General features: G+C 44.8%; 1 protein-coding gene across 1 annotated transcript in view; it reads left to right on the top strand.

The window, feature by feature from the left end:
• Positions 1-25,934, top strand: part of LOC144723640 (mitogen-activated protein kinase kinase kinase 9-like) — a 70,361-nt gene that overhangs the window by 21,867 nt on the left and 22,560 nt on the right. Inside the window, exons 3-4 of the mRNA XM_078602523.1 lie at positions 28-186; positions 983-1,172. Of these exons, the coding sequence (XP_078458649.1) occupies positions 28-186; positions 983-1,172 (349 nt within the window). The remainder of the gene's footprint in view (positions 1-27; positions 187-982; positions 1,173-25,934) is intronic.

The following is a 25,934-nucleotide window of genomic DNA, read 5'->3' as shown; positions in this document are numbered from 1 at the left end:
CATTGCATGCGATTCCCCCTGTGCCAGGTTTACCGAGGCCTCTGGCAGGAGGAGGAGGTGGCAGTGAAGGCAGCGCGGCAAGACCCCGACGAGGAAATCAGCGCCACGGCCGAGAGCGTGCGGCAGGAGGCAAAACTCTTCTCCATGCTGCGGCATGACAACATCATCGCGCTGCGCGGTGTCTGCCTGCAGGCATGTCCTGTCCCTGCCGTAGCCTTGCCACCACCGTCACTACAAACTTGCAGCATTATCATCATCGTCATTGTTGTCACAGTGTCATAATCAAGTTAATTTTATGTATGTATGTTGAACTGTTGAACTTATTTTGCACTGTACGTAGCCAACCGTACTAACTGCCAATCATTGTCATCACCACCACCCTCACTACCAATAGCGTTGGCGTCGTTATCATTACATTATCATCGTCAGCACCGCCATCATGTAAAAACATCACTGTCTTTGCCATCATCATGATTGTCATCACCTCATCGTCTTCATCACATCCACAACTATCAACCAAAGTCATCATCATCGCACTGTCATTATCGTTGCCATTATTAATATCACCATCATCACAACCACTACCACCCTCATCATTAGCATCATCATCGCCACCACCATCATCATTGCCACCATCATGACCATTATCAAACAATATTTGTTCAATGAAGGCCCCGTACCTATCTCTGTCTTCACCTGTACCTAATTTAACTCATAAGCTCATGTTTTACTCTACTTCCTTTAAATAATAAAACAAAAGTTAACATATCTTCTTGGTTCTTTCGGTGAAGTCACGTAGAATGGAAACAATAAAATAATGAAAATGAAACATAATAAAATATTAAAGTATGTTTTATTTTTATTATTTTATTATTTCCATTCTACGTGACTTTACCGAAAGAACCAAGAAGATGAATCCCTGCAATCACGAAAGCTTTAAATCGAAAAGTTAACATAGTTTGGTGGCACTCTGTGTGGGGACCCGCAGGAGCCCAACCTATGCCTGATCATGGAGTACGCGCGTGGCGGGCCGCTGAACCGTGCTCTGGCAGGGCGGCGCATCCCGCCGCACATCCTCGTCGACTGGGCGGTGCAGATCGCTCGCGGCATGCTCTACCTGCACGACGAGGCCATTGTTTCCATCATCCACCGCGACCTCAAGTCCAGCAACAGTGAGTGTTTGTGCTCGGGCAGGCATGGCGGGTAGCAAGCAGTCTTCTGCTATGTAAAGTTCCCGACCCAAACCAAGGCACCCCCCCCCACCCCACCACCTTTGTGTTTCCTCTGCGTTCACTGTGTAAGGTGTCCACGCAGTGCGCATATGGATTCGTTAGGCGTGCGACTTTCTGAGCGAGAGAGCGAGGAAGCGAGCGACTGCAGGTCCCATGAAGGCAAATCGAGCTCTCTTTTTTTTGTTGGTAACTTTATCCAGCCTTTTTGGGGATTTTCTTTTCTTTAAACGCAGATGCCTTGGGACCAGCCGGTCTTTAAAAGTGTCACGGCAGCCAACCGTGACTGCCAATCCGCCAATGCTTGGTTGCCCCGGCATGCAATGGCCTTTACTGGGCCGGTCGGTGGCCTGTCTCTCTCTCGTATATTTATTTGGCATGGTAAGTTTATTTAAGTGTGAGTGTAATCCACGCATTTGTCGCGTGACCAGGTTGTGTCTATGTGAAGGAGGGCTTTTACCCTGAGCGTTTGGCTGTGCGTGCACGACGTGTGCCACTGTGTCCTGGGACGCTCTTAGTGTTGACCACGTTGTTGACCTCTCGTTTTAATGCGTCACATTATGTATTTATGGAATAGTACTCTTCTCACTCTGTACGCAGATTGCTTCCGCAATGGTTCTTGGCAAGGGTCATTGACTTTCTTGATTGAATTGATTTTGTTGTAACAGCTGCTTGAATGTGTTTCAACCGCATGCTAATTTGTAATGAACTATTGTAGGAATCTTGAAATGCATACAATCTTTACAACAAGCCAGTCAAACTGGCTGGCTCAAAATTTGCCCGTGAGCAGTTAATTTTTAGGTCGCCTTTTTAAAATTGAGTTTTGAATGTTTTCATTGCCCCCACTAATTATCCTGCTTAGGCAGTGATCCATGGCTCTCAATCCCACTGGTGATGAAAGTATTGTCTTGTTATTATTAAATATAAACTGCGGTTGTTGTGCTCAAATACCAGAAACTGTTCGTTAGCGTAGCGTGCAGTTCGCATATTCTTAGCCCCTGACTTGTGACCCCTTCATTTGTAAAGGGCTTCATATGGGGAATTTAAATAATTGTTTCATAAAATTCTAGATTTGAAGTTTTCGTGACTGCAAGGATCCATACTCTTTGGTTCTTTCGGTAAAGTCACGTAGGTGAAAAATAAGAATAAGAAAAAAAATTGAAATAACTAAATTAAATCACGACGTTTCGGAAGCAACACAAGCTCCGTCATCAGGTGGGACAATCACAGCAGTAATTTTGTTTTTTGCTGTGGTTGTCCCACCTGATGACGGAAGCTTGTGTTGCTTCCGAAACGTCGTGATTTTATTTAGTTATTTCTATATTTTCTTTTTATTCTCATTTTTATTTTCACCTACGTGACTTTACTGAAAGAACCAAAGAGTATGTTTCATAAAAGTTCTTCATGCGGTCATTTAATTCCGCATTTATAGCTTAATGCCTTTTCGTTATAATTGACCGTACTCGTAAACACTTGGGTAGACCCTCCCATGCATCAGTAATCGCAGGGTTTGCCCGTAGCGTATATTACTATATATATCAGTATGTATCAACCGGTGAACCCCAAGGTGTGCAACATTCCATGGATACCATCCATCACGTACATGCGGTGTGCTATGAATTACTTTGCATATGAATAGAAAATGATTGGCAATTGCGAAAAGGCGGGCATGGATGGTGAGGACTGGAGTTAAGAAACACTGCTGTGTGTGATGTGCTGATTATTGCCTTGTGGCAGTTTGGCCCAAAGTAACCCCATAGCGTGGTGTAGCAGTCAAGCATCAGACCTTTGCAAGCATTTATTAAAAGTTGGCTGTGTTCCAAACACTGGCACACAATTGGTCACTCTTACTCGGAGCAGCGTGGGACACCGAATGGCTATGCTGTTTATAACGAGGTTGAGTTCACAGTGGAAGCAAGGTTGTGGTGGAAGACAACTCCCAAACAATGGACCATGCAACTTCGTACAGCCCCAAATATAAATTTGAAAGCGGTTGGTATGTCTGTGATGCACCAACTCTCAAGGCAAAGCAATTGAATGACTAATTAACTTAAAACTGAATTTATAATCGTTGCTCTTAATTGGCCACACACACGAATAGAAGAAGACTCAATACACACATTTTTATCTCATATCTGTACTCATGGCTATAGTTAATGAGCTGCACCAACAATGCTCCACCAGCACATTTTGGGAATGGTCCGTAGGGGGGTGGGGGTGAATAAGCATGCAAGTCTAAATCTTGCGATGGCATGTAGAAAATGTCACGTAATAAGCAGGCTTATCCTTGCGAAAGTCCCGGGGGCTTAAGGCAGCAGTCGCCAGTGACAGTGATGTGAAATGGAAAGGGGTGGGGTTCTGTACAAACGCTGGACGGTAACCCAGTTCATCATTATCATTATTATTTACTGTTTGTCACTGACAAACGTGTGCCTTGAAACGAAATGTAATTGATTGAATTTAGACCTGTGAAGTGCATTGCTATGCTGAAGTAATAGCGATTTGGCATGTTTAGTTTACGTGAGGAACCTTGCTAATTGGCTGTGTCCCGTGGTGGCGGGTTTAGCGACACATTTATATTTACGCGATCTAACCCCCCAAAAAAAACCTCTTATGGATACATTGCTATATTTACATGTTATCTTCTGAAATAGTTTTCGGGAGCGCTGCCGTGTTGCAAATGCTTACTCGACTGGCCTTCCTGACTTTGATTCATAAATGTAGGGAAAAAGAGTTACCCTGGCCTCTTGCCCCTGTTTGCTCTTTTGGGAATGCTAAGTAGGTGTGGTGCAGGAGAAACCACACGCGAATAAGGAAAAGAGAGGAAAAAACCTATCTCAGTTGTACTCTGATGTGCAGAGTCTTGGCAGAAGGAACGAATGGGCAAACAGCTCGTGCAAACACACGGCAATTCTCTTATGCAAACAGAGCCCCTGTGATTTTCACTGCACACACAAATACAATGATGGCCCGTTTTTAGCCTAAGCTGGCAGCTGAGGCAAGTAGTTTGTTGGTGAGCACCTATTAAGGCCTGTTTGGCACATGTGACGTGGCATTGTAACCAGCAGCATGTCCTCCCTAGTCACCTTTGACATCCTGTTATTGTTTTTGGCACACGGTTTAGGCTGTGTAAACCGAAGCAAAGCCTCAGTCCAAGGTGGTTTAGATTGCAGTTATTAGTTTGTATGCCGAGGAATCTAGCCTCGGTCTGTTTACTTTCTATGGAGTGTAGCGCTAATCGCTATTCTGCTGTTGCTCAGAACATACGCCCACGCTCATTATATTCCTGCTTTCACACTTGCCGATGCGTTTGGAAAGGTGGCCTTATCCACAGTCAGCTTTGGCATCCGTGTCGATTTTATCGCAAAAAGTGTGTTTGAAACATGCAGGGTACACTCTCTGTTCCCAGGCCACCTTGACTCCTTCAGTTGGGGCCCAAGCTTCACTATAACTATTTACCATCTCAAGCAGTTACATTCGGAAAGGTTGTTTGGGAGAATTTGTTTTTTTCCTTTTAATATGTGTGTAGGCCCTTGTTTCACAAACCAGATCACATCGGAACACCTAGGCTGGTATAATGAGGCCTTGTGAAGTTTGTGTGCAGAAGAGATGTGTGTATAAAATGATTACTCTGCACTTAGCCAAAGGTGTACATTCCATGCAGACAGTGTGTGTTCCGTATTTGCACTGTAGTTCATTATAATGAATTGATTACTATAATATCAAAAGCATATGGCCAAAATGCCTCAGCCAATATAGGGCTACGAATTCTGTATGTAATACTTGATACCCTTGTATTTTATGCTTTTATGTTTTCATAGACATTGCGGAGTTCATTTGTACCACTTAAAATTTAACTGAATGGTATCTTTGCCAGTGGTAATATTAGCAAGAATAAAAAATAATAGGTGTCAATCAAGACGCTAAAATACGTAAACAGCACACAGCCATTTGTGCATATGCAAAAGCCGTAAATGTTTCCTGTTGAGCTGCATAAACATTAATGGAGATCTCAGATGAGGATGACAATGCACTTTAGGATTTGCTGAGGGTTTTTGCATAATGCACAAATGGCCATGTGGTTTTTACAAATGTTTGCGTCTTGATTTTTGTCATGGTAGGCCTATCCACTATGCAACACTTACCTTTGACTAAAGCACTGCTGAATAAACCACTCGCACTAAAATTGCGCATGTTATCACGTTTTAAATGATTCGAATTGTTTGTACAATGAAATGACATTGTTTGAAGTGGGCGCACTTTGTTTACCGTAATACTTTCAGTGGCTGTAGGGGGGTGCGAAAGTTTCAGCTGAGGTGATGAATTGCACAATGAGAAGGGCCTTAACAAGCGTCTGGTAGACGCGGAATCATAATTGCTGAGTCCCTGAGGCCACTGCTATTGGCTGAGCACTATACAATTGCGACCACGAGCTTTGTTTCAAACTTCCAATGGCTTTGTTGCCAGGAGGCAATGGCGTTACCGTAGTGCCACGATTGTCTGCGCAGTGCGCAATCTACCAGTGCTAAAACTGTACAGGGGTAACTACCGGTCCAGTAGCTGTAATATGATGAGGTCGAATGCTGGTAAGCCAAACGGTACGCTTACTTACTTATCCACCAGTTATGTGTTACTTATTTATTGGATATTTACTTTTGTTACTTATTTACTGCTTTAAGTTTCCGGTTAGTTTGTTTTCTTTGTGCACGTTCTGATTTTAATGTTAACAATTGATAGTGGAATGTATTACAAATGTAAACTTTGTATTAATATGATGGGATTAAGCTGCGGTAACGACGTTAAAGATTTGAATGTATGCGGGGTATATGGAGGTGCAGGCTATCTGAAATTTGTTTTACACAAAACGCTATTTTTGCGGGGTATATGCGTCTGCGGGTTATATGCATATGCAGGCTATATGCGGGAAAATACGGTACAGATTTGAATAATAACAATGTAATTTATTAAAGCACGTTTTTGCTGAACACTTATTCAGGAGGGGTTTGCATTGGGAAGTTTGGCTAGTTCCTTATTAAGGGAATGGTTTTTCGGTGGAAGAAAACCTCGTGCATATTAGGGACTATCCGCACACATGTGTTCGCAAACCCATTTGGTTTCGTGCAGCCCAGTGTGCTTGGATTATTCACACGGTCTGCACCAATTTCCATACCTCCAAAGAACTTGTATACATGCATGGGCTGCGATGAAAATAATAATAATAAAGAAATATAAACTTGGAACAGCAATCAAATTTACAATTAAAATTGTGCTGTGGCGCACGTGATGCTGATCACTATTGGCAAACTGTAACCGAGGCAGGCACGTAAGTTTTACGTGCCCCTGGAGGGAATCAATAGCGCTAGTGTGTTGACTTATCCCATCCAGCCCCAGCAGCCCTGCCGGCCTGATTTAGTGGCGTGCGGCTCTGCCAAGTGCACAGCATTAGTGCTCGGGCGCACTCCCGGAGATGAGCGGCACATGCCAGCGCTCAAGTCGACTTCGTGAAAGGGAGGCGTCGCCCCGAGAGAGCCGCGGCATAGACGGCGGCGTTGGCGACACTCGCCCCTGAATGGCACGAATTTACGCCGTGTTATTGCTGAAGCAGCGTTTGAGCATGGTTGGTGGCGGTGGTGGCGGCGGCAGTGTTGGCGATAGTGAGGGTGGGGGGAAGGGAGACGAGGGGTGCAGCGATGCGTACGTTTTCCGCAGCAAGCACTTTATCTGGTGCGGGAGTGATGGGTCCCTGGTGGTGTCGTGCTCGAGCCCCAAGAGGGAGAGGGGGGCAGCAGGGTATAGGTCAAGGTGTCTCGGTGTGTCTCGCTGATGTTTTTAAAGGCCGTGACGCACCTGGGTGATGTGCCGCTCATGGGGGGACTGGTTGCTCACTTACATGTCACGCATTGCATCCCCCAGCATAGATATCGCTCTTGCGGACTCTTTGTCAGTGCTGAAGTGCACTGCAACAGCAAGCACGTGGGCATAATCGCGTGCCATCCCATTACTAACCCGGTTGCTGTGATTATGGTCTCATCTTGCACTTACTCAACGTGGTAATTAAAGGTATTTCTCAAGGAGAACTTTGTTGCATCTCAACTCTTTTTTTTCAGGACAGACTTGCATTGAGATGTTTGGTCAATTCCATGAGTGAGTGTTTGGATTGTGGGGATGAAACAATGCACTTTGCATACAAGCGGTGACAGTGCTGCCATCTCTAGGCCACATTGTTTCTCTTTGTCGAAAACACCTGGCAAACCCTAAAGCAGGCTCTCTACGCTGATTCACATCTGAGATCTGACCAGATCAGGTACATTTATAATGATTTCAGTTGCAGTAATTTCCCCGCTGACTAAAATACAATTTGTATGCCACCTGAATGCAATCGCAAGATGTTTTACAGAACATTTTGGCACTGGCGTCCTGGGACCCTGTGTTAAGTTCTGCAGTACTCGTGTATTTTTGTTATAAAATGCGCATGACCATACCCCCCTCACATTAATCCCTCCTTTAATCAGAACTAATTAATCAGTATACAGACATGACTTGTCATAGGAAAAACCTTCAGAGATTGCAGTCGGAACTTGACAGATGGCGGGCAGGATTCGTTGCGCAATACCCATGTCTGTGCAATTGCTTTTTGCCAGAAGAGCTCTCTACAATTTTACAACTGGGAGCAATGAAGTGACTTGTGGATGATCCAAGAATGCCATCACTAAGTGTAGTGGCCATCACTTATCACCCAAGTGTGGACTGTATTTAAGATGAACAGCAATACATGACTCAACAGCGTGGCAGGCGGGCGGACAGGCGGACGGGGACATGACGGCAAAGATGTAGGCAGGCAACAAGACAAGGAGGCAACCAGACGGGCAGGCAAGTGGATCGGCTAGCAAGCATGGTGGCGAGATGTTAACTACCTCGCCTGGTATACCAGAGGTTGTGGGTTCGATCCCGAGCCTGACATCTGTATACTTGGAATTTGTTTGTCTCTCTCTCCGTGGTTGTGTAGATTTTTATCCGGGTCCTGCGGTTTTTCCCTCCACATTTTTAAACATGCGTTTATAGTATTTGGCTGCTATACATTTGCACATGATAAGCTACTTTGTTGATCTATCATTTTTGACCAGGTAGCTTCTAAAAAAAGAGCTATATAGCTCAGTGGGCCTTACCTGGTAAGATAAAAAATAGTTTAGTTTATTCAAAGATGAAAGGCCACAAATGTACAGCAAGACCCATGTGGATATACTCATTTGTACTCCACCTTTCAGCATGTGTGCAATACTCAATAAACTTCAGTAATGATAATGACATTAAGAATGCGTGTGGGATGGATTCATTGATCAATCTTCCCTGCTGCAGTGTTATTTGTGGATTATCTTTGTGTTGATCAGCTTAGTTAAGTCTCAAACTGCTCACTTTTCTGACTGGTGCGTTTACATTGCAAAGCTGAGAAGGCATCATGTAACATGATGTATGCCCCACCAATGCTCTTGGAGTGGCATGCTGATAGATATGGCTCACCGAGAGATAAATAGATACATGTTGGTGAGATAAAAGCAAGATTAAGAAGGCAGAGAGGAAAGATATGGAAACGAGGTACACATTTGTGGTAACATGTATAGTCTTTAAGACATCATGACAGTGTAACATCGTAACATCTGTACACGTGACATATTACGTAATATGATTTACCAGAACACGCTAATTTTATAATGTGGCATGCCGGAAAACATGATTGAAGATCCATGATGGATGTGAAAGAGAGGGTTTGTGTTTTGAGGTCTTGTCCCATTAATAAAGTGTCGCTGGAACTGTCAAATAAACATTGTGTCGTGTGCATCAGACACTGCTGACTTGTGGATGCACAAGTGCCTTTGACACTATTTGCAAGGGAGGGGCTTTGAGTGCCAGGTTTGTGGTCAATACCCAGGTTGCTGCTCTTGCAAATGAGGCTATTCCTACTCTTTCGAGTTCTCACCTGATTAAACAAAATAAAGTTGAATGTGAAATATTGTATTTGGAAAATACGAATGCTTGCTCAACGACGGACAGACGTAGTCGATCCAAATTGTGGCGCTTCTTATGGATACAGACTCTTTGAAGGAATGACAGTCTTAACAACAGCCCAAATGCATATCGGTATTTTATTGCTACTTTGCCTGAATATCGCAGTCGGGTATTGGGGTCATTTGTATTGTTCAACAGTACAGCACTTGGACAGAAGTAAGCATCGGCACCTCGGATATTGAGTGCCTGTAATCTGTAAGGTTAACGCGCCCCAGTTGTTTCAACGCTGAGTGACGCAAATTACAGAAAGCGCACAGCTGGGCCATAAAAAGGTCAAATGTCCTGGATCCAGAGCATCTGCTGCCGTGCACATCAATTTGTAAACCTTTTGAGAGCGGCGGTGGGGTATGGAGAGGTCTTAAACACGCGAGTGTGTGTCTTCATGCAGGTATATATATACACACACGTGTATATATACTGGACACGTATGCAGTTTTGGCCTTCCTGCTACGACTGTGGCAAGGACATTGAACTTGTGTAATAAAACTAGCCTGGGGAACTTGTCAATTTTGGCACGTACGCAAAGACTGAGAATGACCTACCCATATGTATGGAAATGACTTGAATTAAATTCTGAAGTAACGGAACAAAATTGTTGATGATGTTTGGGAAAAGATGGGATCTGCACATAAATGAAATCTAAACTGATGAAAAGTTATATATTTTTTCTTATATTTTAATGCTTGAGAATCAAATGAGATTCATGATCGACTTTGCAAGTGAGACCTGGGATGTGGTGGCTGTATAAGGATGATATGTTTTTAGTGTGATTTAGATATGGGTATACATTTTAGTGTGCACATTGGCCATGATACATTTTAAGCAAAATTACATTATTTAGCAAATTACGTTTAAAGTTCACTTTACCGGCATTGGCAATTCCCTGCACAATAATTAACTTGTGGATGCGTGAATTTAATCGGCAATTTCGTGATTAAAAAACGAAGTTCTAAATCTGAACGCAGAGGGATAGATAAACACATTCTTGCGGAGGGAGCTGGTAGGAACGTTGGGTTGCTTGGTCAATGGCCAGGGTCAACGGCGGCGTGGTGTATTCCGCAAATATGGCTGACTGTGAGGGCGGGCACAAGCCGGCGTGAATAGGTTAAACGTTGAGTTTTATAAGGGCACCACGGGGTGACCAGCCCCTCCCCACCCAGCCCCACCCCTCCCAACCCCCACCCAGCCCCACCCTCCCCACCCAGCCCCTCCCCACCCTCCCCACCCAGCCCCTCCCCACCCTCTCCACCCAGCTCCTCAACACCCTCCCCTCCCCACCCAGCCCCACCCTCCCCACCCAGCCCCTCCCACCCAGCCCCTCCCTCCCCACCCAGCCACTCCCTGCACGACGGACGGACACAATAATCCCCTGTGGGCTGGTGTAACCAGGAGGTTCCTACCAGTATAACATAGCAATACCTAGAAAATAATAATTATACTGGTGGTTCTGAAATAACGTATTTCTTTTGCATGTTGGAGGAAACTGGAGTGCACAAAAAATACGGATAGTATTCGTTAAGGAAGGTCCCCAACATTTCACAAACAGGGCTGCACCTTCAGCCACAATCGGCTTATCTCTCTGTATGTCATGCAGATGATTGGACTTGTACCAGCAAAAGGAAAGCGTTAGCGGTGAACCGTGCCAGAACTGGGCTTGTTGGAATTCCACTGGGGGTATTTTGTTTTCACAATGTCAGACTAAAGCTGCTGCCCCAGCATAATAAAGTAGCATAGCTGTTATCATCAGGAGTATTTCAAGCCCTTCTTGAAATGTTTGGCATTGTGAGTTTTGCTGCTACTTTACAAGGGAGGTTTTCAAAGCAGCCGGTGTCTTTCTTTGTTGACCATTTATGCATGGCCTTCCGAGCAGCCTGTCATAACACAGCGACCCGTGCAGCTTCACGCAAATGGCGCGACCATTCAGTCGTTTCTTTTTCAAGCAGGTGAAGATCTTTGCAGCAAGGGAGACCTGGGGAACTGTACGATTGAGTATCGCAATTTGTTTTGTTTATAAAGGGCCGGGTGTAATGGCAGACGTTTGTGGTCCAGCACTTTGGATGCAAGGGTTTTTGTATCGTGCCTGTTTATAAAATGCTGTAAATCAATGAGCTTGTAAGGTCGTTGGATAATAGTATTACAGCAAGGGAGTGCATGAATTAATCTGTGCGGTGCTTTGAGCGTTATGCCCCTGTATGCATTCGCATGGACTTGGTAAGTTACTTTGGTATTCTTCGACATGCAAAAGCACTTTCTTAAACAGAACTGGCTCCTGAAAAAGTATTTAGACTCCAATACTTTTTAGTGGAATAGATCAATGCTATTTTAGTAAATTCATATAATAATTGTTGGCAGATAAATGTCCCACATATGATGAGTGTACAGCATTTTCTGCCACTCATCATGCAAGTACTCGTATAATCCCATAAGATTTGTTGATTAAACCATGTCAGCCATTATTATTCCACTTTATTATGCAGATGTGCACAATATGAATACGCATATGCGGCTCTACCTCTGTGTGTAAGCGTGGGTGCAAAGTCAAGTGGTGACTCGTGTACCTTTTACCTTTAGACTGGAAGCACCACGGTTAGAAGAACCGTGGGCGATGTATGAACCCTGCCTCCATTCAGGTATCGGCTTCCGCAAATCCAAACATAGAAGGTGGGGGGCCGTTTCGCCCAGACTCGGAACACGAACTGCGTCTGTGGTAAAGAGCAGAAAATGCCTCGTTAATCTGGTCTAGCGTCATCCTCTCGAGGAGCCATACAGAGCTGATGATTTTTGCACCGTTCCCGACCTTACGGGAGCCCTATGCCCACCCACCCCATGCCGCTCCCCTGCCACCCCCGTGTCACCCCCCACAAATGGTCATCATTGATCTAAGTTGGTACGATGGACACAAAATCAATGCACCTTGCAGGCTTGCGTAAACACGTTCGCTTGTCAGCTGCAATGATAAACATAAATCTAATAAAATTGTCCTGACCTTATGTTTGTTTACGCAACGCATACATTGATGCATTTGCTCTAAAATAACCACACTAACAACCCACCACGTTGCATTGCATTATACTTAAAATACAAAGATCAAAGATTTTCCATATAGTCTTAAAGACTGTTGTAGCACGTTCTGTTACCGAGCTAAGGGGTGGTGTCGCTAGCATTACATCCAGCTGACATTGTCTCCCCAGTTCTGATGTCAACACACCATATCAGGTTCTCATTTAAGGCTGAGCTGAACTAGGGGATGTCCAGAACAGATTATCCATGGCAATGGTATGGATCTCAGCTCGCCAGATTCAGAAGGAATTGCACAGACTACTGCACGACCGCTCCCCACAAAGCCTGTCTGAACTGTTGTCAAGTACTTTTAGCTAGCACCACACTTTCTGACATTGGATAAATTGAATGCCAAATCAAAGGCTGATTTAACCTCGAGCAATGTCTACAGATACCGACTGCTGTTGTGACCCAGGAATGAACCCCTGCTCTTGGTGCTATCGGTATGCACCGGCCACCATGCTGTCCACTCCTTGTGCATGCCCGACACGAATGGGGAATTGCATTTCACCTCCAGTAAAGTCCGCAAGCAGTTGTATAACCACACTCGTGGTGGAGTCGCATTTCAAGGGCATTGGTGTGAGGCGGTGCCAGCTATCTCGTACGCAGACGTTTACAAGGCCCGTGGCTTGCTCTCTCCTCCCTGGATCTGTTATCTGGAGAGTCACCACCGCTGCTGTGTGGGAACTGAGAGCAGCATCGTCTCCCAGTGCACACGGCATGGTGGCCCCCCTGCGTTTGCTGTTGAAAAAAAAAACTCGTTGAGTTTAGCACCTCGTGGCTGCAGGGGGATCATGTCAATCCATGATCTTCTTTAATAGTTCATTGGCTGCCATCTTCTCCATCCTACATTCTCTGCCCTTTCCTTCATTTCACAATTGCCCTTTCATTCATCACCTCCAGCATCCCAATACTTCGTCTTCCTCTTGATCTTTTCCTTTCCACCCTACACGATATATGAATGAGAAATCATTGATTGTTCGACAGACCATTAGGTGCATGCACTGTCAGCAAAAGAATCTGCGATCACCGATGAATCGGTTTATCATCACACGCGTGACATACGAGCACATTGCTCTTTAAATGAGCAATGGGATGGTGGAGCTAACATCTGTTGGTAACCGAGATGTAAATTCCAAGTTCCTGTGGTCGGGCCCAGTTTGGCTATTCCATTTAATATCGTGCAGCTGTAGTTTATAGTAGAGGAAATAAAGTGAAATTTAAAGTGTAAACTTGTAAAACTTTACATCCTCCATTCATTCACGTATAAGCTACGGCTCTGTCGCTTTTCGGCGTGCCTTATCCCGTGTTGGCCTCATTATAAAGCTCGGCCGATGGTGCACGCTTGGCTTCCGCAAGATCCGGAGAGAATGGCTCGTAAAGTCACCGTGTAAGAAGGGAGTATTTATGGCATCTAGCGCGCGCTTGCCCCGTGCTTGCACCATGCTCGAACGTGAATAGAGATTCTTTTGGGGAAGGAGCGCCGTCGTGACAAAAGCGAGGGAAGTGGAAGCCGTGGCCGTTGCGCCGTTTCACACGCGTTTGTGCGAGTTGTTTGCGAGACCGTGCAGCTGGCAGAGAGAGGGTTTCTGCGCAGGTTTCGGAGAAGAGCCAACCCTAGCGTAGCTGTTACCTTGTAGATATATACCTCGACCGAACATTCCGGGCTGTTCTACAAAGCGTGAAGCTTCCGTTAGGAAAGAAGAACTCTATATATTTTTTTAAAATCGTGGTCACTTGCTCTTTCATCGCAGTGTAGTAACGTCTCCGCATTGACGTGTTAAAATGTTGATTTAAAGCTTTCGTGACTGCAGGGATTCATATTCTTGGTTCTTTTGTGACTTTACCGAAAGAACCAAGAATGTGTTAAAATGTATTGGAGAGACGTTGCAGTAACGTTACCAAAGTGTCGTGTTAATTCGCACGACATTCATTGTAATGTTTTTCCCCATTCACCAATCTTCAAACTAATGTAGACACAGTTTGGGATGTGCAGCTTGTGTATTTGTTTGGTTGCATCTTCATGTTTGTTAGCAATGCAAAACCCTGCAAAAAGCATGTGCCCTAAAGCCCTTGCTTAATCTCTGTCTCGGAACAGATTATTGTAAAATCAAAACAGGAAATTGAAACTGACTACAATCTGTTTTCAACTTTTGTTTATGCCCATGAATAAACTGTTTTCCTTTATTTCGTCACATTTACATGCGAGATGTTAACTACCTCGCCTGGTCTCCAGGAGGTCGTGGGTTCGATCCTGACCCTGACACCTGTATATTTGGAGCTTGCATGTTTTTCCTGTGGTCACATGGATTTTTCTCCAGGTCTTTTCCTCCATATTTAGTAACATGCATTTTGAGTATTTGGCTGCTATACATTTACACATGATAAGCCAGTTCGTTGAGCTATCTTTTGTGGCCAGGTTGCTTCTGAAAAAGAGATATATATTTCTCAGTGGTGCCTTGTCTGGTAATATAAAACAATAGTTTAGTTCATAACCTTCCTACACAAAACACTAAATATTTTCATAATTTGGCGGAATGTTCTAACTTATTAAGACTAGTCGATTCCACTGCCTTTTGTTTCCTATTTCATAATATTGTTTTTGTCTGCATTCAAAGCATTTAGTTCCATTCACAAATTCATAATATGCACATAGTTTTAAATGTATTTGGAAATAGCATAGCGTAATTACTGATCACGGCACCATTGTAATGTTTGCTGTGGGTACATGGGTGGAAGCGGTTTTGCAATAGTTAGTGTACTACACTGTGTGGCTAACATCAGTGGCTACTGCGATCTGAGCCAGTGCTAGGTGGCCCCTTCAAAGAGCAGCGTGGGTGAAGCATAATCAAAACAACCCCCTGTGCTCGACTTGGCTTGAGGAACCCTTCAACAGTGGATTGATAAAGAGATGAGAAGAAAAAATGTGTCCTCGAAGGCAGTAGCTCCTCTGGTAGGCCACCCGACATAAAAAGGGCTCAAGTGAAAACTGTCTCTGCACATATATGCATAGCTCCGAAGAACACACAATGGAGGAAACTTTCCCAGCATCACAGGTGATATCCCACAGACCCAGGGCAAACTAGAAAGCAATCTTACTTTATTGCGCTGCTCGTAAACTATGCCTCAGCGACTCCAAATCGTTGGATGTGTGAAGGTGCCGAGTGCTCATTTGGCTTGGGGCTTTTGAAAAGCTGTCGGAACACTTGGGGATGCAAATGGTCGGTAAGCAGGATTGAAAATGCTGCTGGTTAAGACGGAACAGGGCATCCATAAGAGCTCCGTAAATAAAACTAATTCACACTCACGTTTAGTATGAAAATTGTGTTGTGCGAGCCTCATCCCTCTCAACCTCCACATGTTCACCATGGCATTGGCGACATGTGTTGAACTGAGGTACAAGAGAGTCCCAGGTGGTCGCCAACATGTCTTGGTTGCCATTGTATCGAATGTTTCTGGTATTTGCTGGAGAAGATCACTCAAGCTTTTGGGTTATTCGGCAATATATTTGATATTACACATTACCCCAACATTCAACAACAGAGTTAAAATTTCCGTATAATTATAGGTCTTTAATAAGGGATGGTATATTTGTGGACGCTCTGTACATGTACACAGTAAACAAACGAGTTGATAATAAACTCCTTTAAAAAAGTGTTTTAAAAACAACGGTTTTAATAACAACTTCATTTAACTCACGGTCGAGAAGTACGTCAATGGCGCCTGAGACACGCGGCGCCTGCTTTTTGTGCGAGCCGATTCCACAGTTCAGGGACTGCGGCGGTTTTGACCTACACAAAAATATATATCTTCTTACCTATAAAAGGCATTTTTTGTCTGTCTGTCTGCATACGCGCGCTTGCGAAGGATTTTGCTCGCGAACTGTAGGGTTCACGGTTAAAAAAAGTAGCCGAGTACCACGCCGTAAGCCCCGTGGTGAGCCAGCGCTATTCCGTTTTGCCATCCGTTACCTTTAAATTGGTTAAAAGAGCGTTTTTTGCGACATATTTTTTATTTATTTATATTATTTTGCCGCCCGGCGCGGGACAAAGCACGCAATTGCGCATGCGCGAAACGCTGACAGGAGTTGCCCCGTGCAACGCACCCACGATCGCTAAAAAATTTCATTTGCGTTAACAATGCTTAAAAAATATACACACAATGCTGAGATTCATTCTTCACAGTCTTATGTCCTCCCCCCCACCCCAATGCGTGCAGTTACTGATATAAAGTCCGTAGATATTAATATTATTGTGCTTGCATAGCATTTTTGTAGCGCGGGTGGGGAGAGCGGCCCAGCCCCCAGCCTGGCAATGTGTCTCCTCCTCCGGCTGGGCAATCTAGGCGAAGCTGCGGGTTTTGCACGGGACTAGGCCTCACCACAGCAATGTAAAGTACAATTTTATTTAATCTTTCGCTAAGAACTCAGGTTCATTGTTTACAATTATGAAACAAATAAGTTGGCAAATATTACAATAATAATGTTGTGTGCAGAAAACTAATTTTGTATTATTAGGTTGCTAAATATTTCCTTTTTTAGGTGTTTTTTATGACGCTGCGACGGTGTGCTGCCAGTCTGTGCTGTGGCCTGCTGCCTGCTCATTAATTAACGTCAGTGCACTGGCACTCTATTATCTACACTGCTGATTTAGCTTTTGGCCATTGAGTGTATGCCAGTCTATAATCTCTTGCCTGCTTCTTTACCTCACTCAGTGTACTGCCAGCCTTTCATGTCGACTGTATCCTGCTTTTTCAGCTGCTGACCGTATTGCCAGATTTTTGTCGACTGTAGCAATTCTTATGTCATTGAGTCGGCGTACTGGCAGTCTATAATCTAGACTGTAGCCTGCTTCTCAACTTACCTGTGCGTACTGCTGCTTTTTAATGTACACTTAATTCAGCTTATTTCTTCAATGCATTTCTATTGTTTCGATTGCTCACGGCACGCTATTTACTGATACGTAGTACTGTGATGCTGATAGCTGTGCCATCATTGGGGATTGCTGTGCACGTCGATGTGTGTGTGTGAGTCGATGTGTGTTTGTGTGCGAGTCTATGTGTGTCAGTCGATGTGTGTGTGACAGTCCGTGTGTGCGTCGATATGTGTGTGTGTACGTCCATATGTGTGTGTGTAGGTCCATGTGTGTGTGAGTCTTTGTCTTTGTATGTGAGTCGATGTGTGTGTTTAAGTGGATGTGTGTGCGTAAGTAGATATGTGTGTGTGTCTTAGTCGATATGTGTGTCTTTGTAAGTTAATATGTGTGTGTAGGTCAATGTGTGTGTGAGTCTATGTATGTGTTTATGAGTCGCTATGTGTGTGTAAGTCTGTGTGTGTGTGAGTTGATGTGTGTGTCTAACTCCATGTGTGTGTGTCTAAAGTCGATGTCTGTCTGTGTGAGTCCATATGTGTGTGTGTGTGCGTGTAAGTCGATGTGCTTCTATGTGTGTGGGTCGATGTCTGTGTGTAAGTCGATGTGTGTGTCTGTCTTTTTCGCCCGGACAACGCCGGGTCCTTACCACTAGTAATCTATAATACGTTGACTTTAGGCATACTTTCATCTTGATGTGGATCCTGAAGTTCAGTCAAATACCTTTGGAGGAGATATTTCATGTGGTGTTTTTCCCCTGTGGGTGTGTGTGTCAATGAATCTGTCAGTTTCTATGCACGATTCACATACTTGCAGCACAAGACTTAACATGTTGTGTTGGTTGATTTGGACGTTGCTGAGGAAAGATGGATTCCATAGAGACAATTCATGTTTTTTTGTCACTCACTGTCACCTCTTTCTGATACAATGGGGTGCACTGCATTGGGAGATTTTCGCATGGATTCTTTGTCTTGATTGAAAGACGAAACAAGTGTAGTGGATGGAGACCCAGTCTTCTCTGGAGGCAACACGTTTATTTATAATAACTGTAACGGTAACACAAGGTCCCTGACACAAAGGGGTATCGGCCCCTTCCACCCGATACCCTGGGGAAGTATAGCCTCCAGGTTAGCGTGTCCTAAGCACTGGGATTACTTCCTCGATATCAACCCTCCAGCTACGGGGGACCTAGGGGAGGCTCGCTGACCCGACCCATCCAAGGTCCTTGGGTCCCGGCCACTGGCCCACTCAGTCCCGGCCCTTAGAAGGACGTTGGGTCCGGGGGTTCCCAGGGTCCTAGTAAATAATGGGGCGTCCATACAAAATGTAAATTGCTTTAAAGTAGCGAATTAATTGATTAATTGATGCCGATTTTGATACCGGCATGCATTGTCACCGGATCCGAGTACATGTGCAAAATGTAGAATTGATTGGACAACGGGAAGTGGGCGGAATTTGGATTACAAGATTTGACCACGACAAACAGGAATCAAGTTAAGTAAAACTGTTGAAAAAAAAAACCCACACTTCTCATTGGAGGGGAATATTCAGCCCATGTCATCCCTCTGTGGTTGATACAATTCGTACTGCTGTCCAACAGGCCAATAGTGGCTGTGCTACAGAGAGTCTGGCTCCCACCACAGAAATGTGGAGTTTACACCGCTGGCTCAGGGACATCCTGTGGAGATGAGCGTGAAGACAAATGTTATATTCGAACATCACAAGAGTGTCATGTGAGTTGCGTGCGATTGCCTTCGCTCCCGGTTGAGCGGACGCATTCACCTTTCAATCGGGCATGCGCCAGGAATTAAGCTCAGTTAAAGTCTGGTTCCTCATACAACCCAGCCAGCAGCACTGGCCAGATGGCTTGGGGGGAATTGACACAGTAATCTCTCAGCATTGCTTTGTGTTAGACTTAAGCGCCGTATGATGTCTGCTCCACTGAAACACCATTATAGGTGCACGCGAGAGATTCGCTGAGTTTCAGTGGAACGTAGGTATATTGTTGGCGTTCTCTGAATTGTCGCTGCACTTAAAGCCATTGCTCCCTCATTTACCCCCCACCCCCCCTTATGTTCTGGTCTCTCCTCCATTACCATCCAAAAAAATATACATCCACCCTCTTCTCTCCGGTCTCATAATGCCCATGTCTCACTTCATGGGCAGCCGCTTGAGGTGCGGTTGTGTTTAGGCACATTTTGTAAGCACATTGTGTCGTAACTTTATTTTAATTTGACCGGGAATCCATCCTTCAACTCCGAGCCAAGGCCTGAGACTGCTTGGCGCCTACTGCCGCATGCGAAGCTTTATTGTACCTCCAAAAAGGGGGCACGCCTGCTCAGGGTTTGCGTAATCAGATGCAAGTTTTCATTGCACATTGGTGGGTGATCCTTGCCTTTTTTTTTGCTTCAACCTATCTTGTGATAGGATCATAAAAGTATTGAAGCGTAATGTCAGCAATCTTTGCCCCCGGTGGGGTATGAAGGTTTTATTAAGATGTTGGCACGGCAAACTAATGTGGCACACCGTCCTTTGGTCGAGGCAACCCTTTCCCTCGTGACGTTGATTATTTCGTTATAGTTTTGAAAGTTGGTGGAGGGGCACCCTTGGTATATATATAAAAACAAAACGCATTTGCTCTGGCTAGTGAAGTGAGCTGCCCTGTGCGGCCGTTGCGGCGCCGTGCGTGTGCGCGATTGCTCTTGCCAGCTGCGGCACACTGTCCGCATTCGGCGCACGCACGCGGGCACACGCTTGTGAAAAAAAAGCGCCGGGTGGTAAGCTCTGTGCATGCAAAAAACACTTTCTGCAAGCAAGCAAGCTCCTTGGGCCCAAATGAATAAATGCATTTTTGTTTTATACTTAATTGATTCAAAATTGCAACGTCGCAGGATGGCGAGATATTGACGATGGCTTTGGGGAGACCTTCATCCAGATGTGGATTCATTGGTCATGGTTGATGGTTCAAAAGTAAATGTCTCTAACACAAGTGAGTGTGTGCGGGAGTAGTTGCTCATGCTTTTTGACAGTTTAGAGTCAGTGCTAGAAATTCCACATTCCCATGGTGGAAGTGAGTTGCTTTGTTAGGCTATTACAGTTGCCTTCAATAGGTTTTCATTTTATTTACCCCAAAGGGATGTTAGGCTGAGCTGACATCCAGCCAGGGTTTACTGTTCTTCTTATGAGCAACTGACAGCAAACTAAGATCCATTGAGTTGGTATACATTATTGACATAGATTTTTCAAAGGTTAGGAATATGGGATACAGCTCCCTCAAGAAAAATTACCCTTTCTGGCAAATGTTGATGTCCTTCTTTAATCCCACTTGACAATTTGGTGGACTCCTGCATAAATGACTGCGCATCTACAGTGGGAATCAAACCTTCAACTCCATAAAAAGAATTTGGCTCAGTCGTCAATGTGCTAACTACTAAGTGACTTGGCTGCTATGTCGCTGGAATTCCCTTTTTGTGGTGTTTGAGAGCCATTCAAAATTACTAGCGTTACCTTCAAAGCAGCCAAATGCAATTCTAGCACACGAGCAAAACACACACACACACTCGAGTGCTGTGGCTTTGAATCGTGGAATGCCTGGAGGTTTTTGTGTGATTACAGCATAATTTACTGTTTAAATGTTTACATTTTCTTTGCAACCTTTCAGTGAGCCCACTCACAACTCTCAGAGAAATATGATCTGTAATGGGGGATAGGTGTGTGGTTAATGGTTAATGGGATGTATGGAGAACTACAGGAACACAGCTTGCAACCTCCCTTCGCTTCCGCCCCTTGTTTAAACACCACAACTCTTTTAGTCAAACATCTCACTCGTGGGGCGAGGAGGGATGTATCGCTCCAGAATATTTGAGCAGTGAGTTAATGGGAGTGACAATTTCAAGAGGTCTTGAGGGTACTGTTGGTGCGGCTCTTGATTGGGGTGGTAATCCCTCCACTTGCTGGAATGAATGCCACGTGGTGACATGTAGAAGACTTTAATTTACCATTTGCGAAACACACATGCACATAAACCTGAGCGTTATTCAATTAAAATGTGAAAAATAACATGTGCGGGAGGTTGTGGGTTCGATCCCGACCCTGTCGTCTGTATATTTGGAGTTTGCATGTTCTTTCTCCCTGTGGTCGCATGGATTTTTTTATCTGGGTCCTCTCGGTTTTCCCCTTCACGTTTAGAAACATGTTTAGATTATTTGGCTGCGATAGATTTGCACATGATAAGGCAGTTAATTCAGCTATTATTTGTGGTAAGGTCACTTTTGAAAAAGAGCTATCTATCTCAGTGGGCTTTACCTGATGAATAAAATAGTTTTAGTTTAGTTCGTGTGGACTGAGCGTGAAGAGACACTTGCAGTGACAGTGACTGAGCGCACTGACGTTAGAAACATAGCATTGCAGGGTCGAAATGCCTCCCCCTGTGTACCCGTTACGCAGCTGAGATGCTTGTGGTGACGGATAAGTAATGTTTGTGAGCCATTTCAAATTGGTAGGCTTCATCGTTCTTCTTTTGTTATGGCAAGGTGAAATTTGCAGCATTCTGTGTGTGTGTATTGAGGTTATTAATCCATGCATTAGCCTCTGTGGAGGCCTGGTGGATGTCGGTGATAATGCCCGCGAATCGGAGGTGCAGGCAGTATGAGAACGTGTGATCCATGGTGTGTGAATCGGCAGTGTGGGCAATGCTGGCTCTGAATCGATGTACTTGCTTTCAGTGAATTGGCTGTGCAGGGGGCAGTCAGACTGCGATTGATGGTCTGCCTCTCGCGACCGCAGCAGTCACATTGCAGAGGGCTCTTCATTTGCCATGGATTAAGGAGGTGACTGTGTCTGCCATGCCTCATAGTGGCACGATGAAATGAAACGGATGTAACCAGCCCTTGGGGCATAGATCCCCCCCCGCACCCCGAGTGTGTGCACTGACTCAACCCATGCAAACACACTTCCTCCCCCACGCCCTTTTTCACAGCCTGCTCCTTTTATTGTTGCGGATTTTTGTTGTTGTTTATAGCCCTGCAAGGACATTAGCCTGACCCTGACCCCCAAGACCCATGGGGCTGACTTGCATGAGGCGCATTCACTTTGCAAGCATAGGTGTACTGTCTTCTTTCGTACGGCCTATTAAGAGCAACAATGAGAGATTCAGTTGTATACGATTAAGTCATTCGACTTATTTTGAGAGAGTTTGTGAATTGCAGGTCCACCTAACCACCGCGTTCACATGTGAGGTTTGGGGCATTGCGAGATTGTGTGGTCCATGGTTTGGAGTTTGTAGCCACAGCTCCATATCGGAGAGATAATATTCATTTTACACTTGTGAATTAAGTGTCTGCATCTTCCGTTGTCTGTGCACATTAGTGCTGCCTATTGTTCCCATGAGAGGTCGAAGCCAGGCAGTCTGGGAGTGGGGTCTCTACCGATCGGGTATAAGGCACTGATGGGAAAAGAGTATTGCTGGGAAAGTTAGCGCACAAAGTGTTGTGGGTGGTGCTGCACAGTTGTTTGTTGTATACTTGCTTAGCGTGGCGATCAATACCAAATGGGAATGGTTTCTAGAGGATCATTGTAATCTGTTAGGGTGAGCTTTGTTACAGGATGTAGTTATTGGGCATGCGGCGATTAAGGATTGTATAGCGTGTGGGATGTGTTACATATTATTTGTTAATGCTGGTGATAACCAAACTAAAACAAGGAGCCATTTCATTAGGCAGGCCTAACAGGACAACACGAGTGGTGAAAAACAACATAACAGGATAACGGGGCAGACGGGGGCTGTATGTATGCATGTACGTTGCACTTTTTCCACACGGTACGTAGCCAACCGTGCTTTTAATCGGGCTCCGGATCATGCATGTCCCACACTGCGGCACTGGGGGGGAGGGGGGGTGCTGGCGGGCATAGCGCAGAACTGCGGGTCCGGAATGATGGCTTTGTCTCTGGATTTATTGTTTGACCTGAGTCGCCATAGAGCCAACAATGCATTTGCATCAAGTGTGGCAGAGCCAGCAGCACTGCGTTTGGCAGGATGTTGCATTGCAGTGCTTTTTAATATTTATTGCTTAGTCAGGTGACATCCCGTTGACTTCATTGTCTTATCGGCAAAAGAGGCTAAATATATGTAAGGTATATATAATAAGTTATTGTATTGTGTTTTTTTCTCACAATTTCATTAATGCATACATTTGTAAGGATGCTATTTGCAGGTTTGGTAATTGTATTTAGTGGTCTTCCTTGAGATTGCCGATGTTACATGGGCTTTTAACGTCTGCTTTATTCAGACAGATGGTCTGTTTTGGCAATTTCCTTCAGTATAAAGACCTCAATTTTGTGCAATAAAATTACTTGACACCATGCGTGAATCACTGGGTCGGGTATCATGGTTAGAGCACTTAACTTGCAATGAGAAGGTTCCAAGTTCAAATCCTGGTTGGGGGCTGACGCAGCCCTCAATTGCTCCACGGGCAATAAAATTTAGTGCAGTTTCAGGGAAGTCAATAGTGGCTATCTCATGGATTGACTTTCCTCCACCATCGTAATGTGGAATTTCTGCCACTGGTTCGGGGCTGTAGACAAGAGATGAGCACCACTGCATGCTCGTTTGGCCACTTGAACTTTATGACGAAAGCTACCTCGTCAGGTATACAGGAGGTTGTGGGTTCGATGGCGACCCTGACACCTGTTGTATAGTTGGAGTTTGCATGTTCTCCCCATGGTCGAGTGGATTTTTCTCAGGGTCCTCCGGTTTTTCCATCCACATTTAGAACCGTGCGTTTAGAGTATTTGGCTGCTATCAATTTCCAAATTATAAGCAACTTCATTGAACTTTAATTTGTTGCGAGGTCGCTTCTGAAAAATAGCTATATAGCTCAGTTGGCCTTACCTGGTAAACTAAAAATAGTTTATTGTTTAGTTTTAAACATGAAGATAAATCTTGCAGCTTTCCTCGAAATAACTTTGTTGCCATCTTTGAATGTTACGCAAAATCCTGCGTTAAGCAACACAAATTTATTATTCGGCTGCACTTTACCGAGTCGTTGGAGTCTGTTACCGTTCGTGTCTAATTATTAATATATCATAGGCTGGTAGGCCTGAGGCTCGTGGCTCCGTTGGCCTACCCTCTTGCCCTGCCTGAATGGTTCTTGCAGAGATCAGATTGAGAAAATGTGCCTGTTTTTGTTAAAACAAGAACAACAAATTACAATGCAATTTCGGGAAACTAAAGTGTAAATCAGAAGATTCATGTGCTATAAAAAAGGTGACATTCACACGTAGAAATCTGTTGCGTTGAATATTCAGCGTCAGGTTGTTTTATGACGGCTATGAATAAATCGGCTGGAATGTTGCAGCCCATAATAAGCTAAAAAAAACGGACAATTGCTGTTTCAGGTGGTCAAAGCGCAACAGGAAGTCCCAGAATGCTGTGCATGTCAAGGTGACAACAGAATTCCTGTATATGTTCTGCACACAGCATATGATATCCACCATTGCAAGAGGAGAAGTGATAGCTGTTCTCTAACGATGAGTTCTAAACACGTTCCTTCGGAGTGGGCAGGTAGGAACTTGGTTGGACAGCGTATTCGTGCGATCCGTGTCACGCGGCGCAAGCTGCGTGGTGCGGCGCGTCACGTGGTGCTGAGCCCGCCCGAAGCGCTCTATGAAATACAAATCGAGGGCGTGGCTATGCACGACAGACAGACAGACAAATAATCCCTGGTGGGCAGTGTGGAACTGTTGTGCCTACCTGTATAAGAGTTAAATCAGTCCATAGGTGGCTTTCTTATCCTATTGTTGCCTAAAATAAAAGCGCCGTACTTTTAGCTATTGTGCTCGTAGCCATCACAATCTATGCTGTGCAGGATATGATGGTGTCATCTTGACTTGCAAAGCATGCTGGGGCTTCCCAATTCGACTTTTGCCATCTAAAATTTATTTTTGTCATGTACAGTCATTCCCCGATTTACGTCTCCCCCTTATACGTCGTCAGTTTTATTATTAATACCGCTACCTGTTTAGCGTCGCCTCAACCCCATATTTATGTCCTGGGCACGTCTCTTCACCAATCATAAACTGCCCAGTGTGGTGACGTGATCAAGCAACCCCCCCTCCCCAATCCATGACTGAAACGGCGTGGGGAGGCCTTCAGCCAACAGTGGATTAACAAAGGGCTAGGAAAATATATGTTATGTGTAATGAATTCATTGTGACCTTTGCCCACCACTAATATCCACGTTCAACAAATATCGATTCTTTAATCAAAATTACAACAACAGCAATTCTTCAAATCGCCAGCTAGTGAATAATTACGTGTCTGATACAAAGGGGCACGTTTGTGCCTGCGTGGGCATTTTTTTGGGGGTGGTTGGTTGCACCTTCCTGTAAGCGCCGATGTGCACATGCGCTGCTGGCGTGAGACTCGTCGCACTCTTTGTTGTGTACAAAGTGGGTGCAGGTCACTGCCGGGACAGGTCATTTCAAACATTGCATCACTGGCACCACTGTTCATTGTGTCACGGTGACCGTTATTGTTGGTGTTCCTTGTTAAAATGTGTTCCTTGTGGGTCATTGTATTTATGAAAGATATCATCCTATATTAGAAAAAACAAGTTTTTCCGGCTGGCTGACCTTCCCTGGCTGGCCTGGATGGCTGGCGTGTGGGCAAGTGCGAGTTTGGCGATGGTGATGTTACCGCGCCTACATCTCAGAG

Source organism: Lampetra planeri, chromosome 18 (assembly GCF_965212315.1).
Source record: "Lampetra planeri chromosome 18, kcLamPlan1.2.h2, whole genome shotgun sequence".
NCBI classification, from domain to species: domain Eukaryota; kingdom Metazoa; phylum Chordata; class Hyperoartia; order Petromyzontiformes; family Petromyzontidae; genus Lampetra; species Lampetra planeri.
Note: the sequence above shows the minus strand (reverse complement) of the source record. Positions and strands in the feature narration are given on the sequence as shown.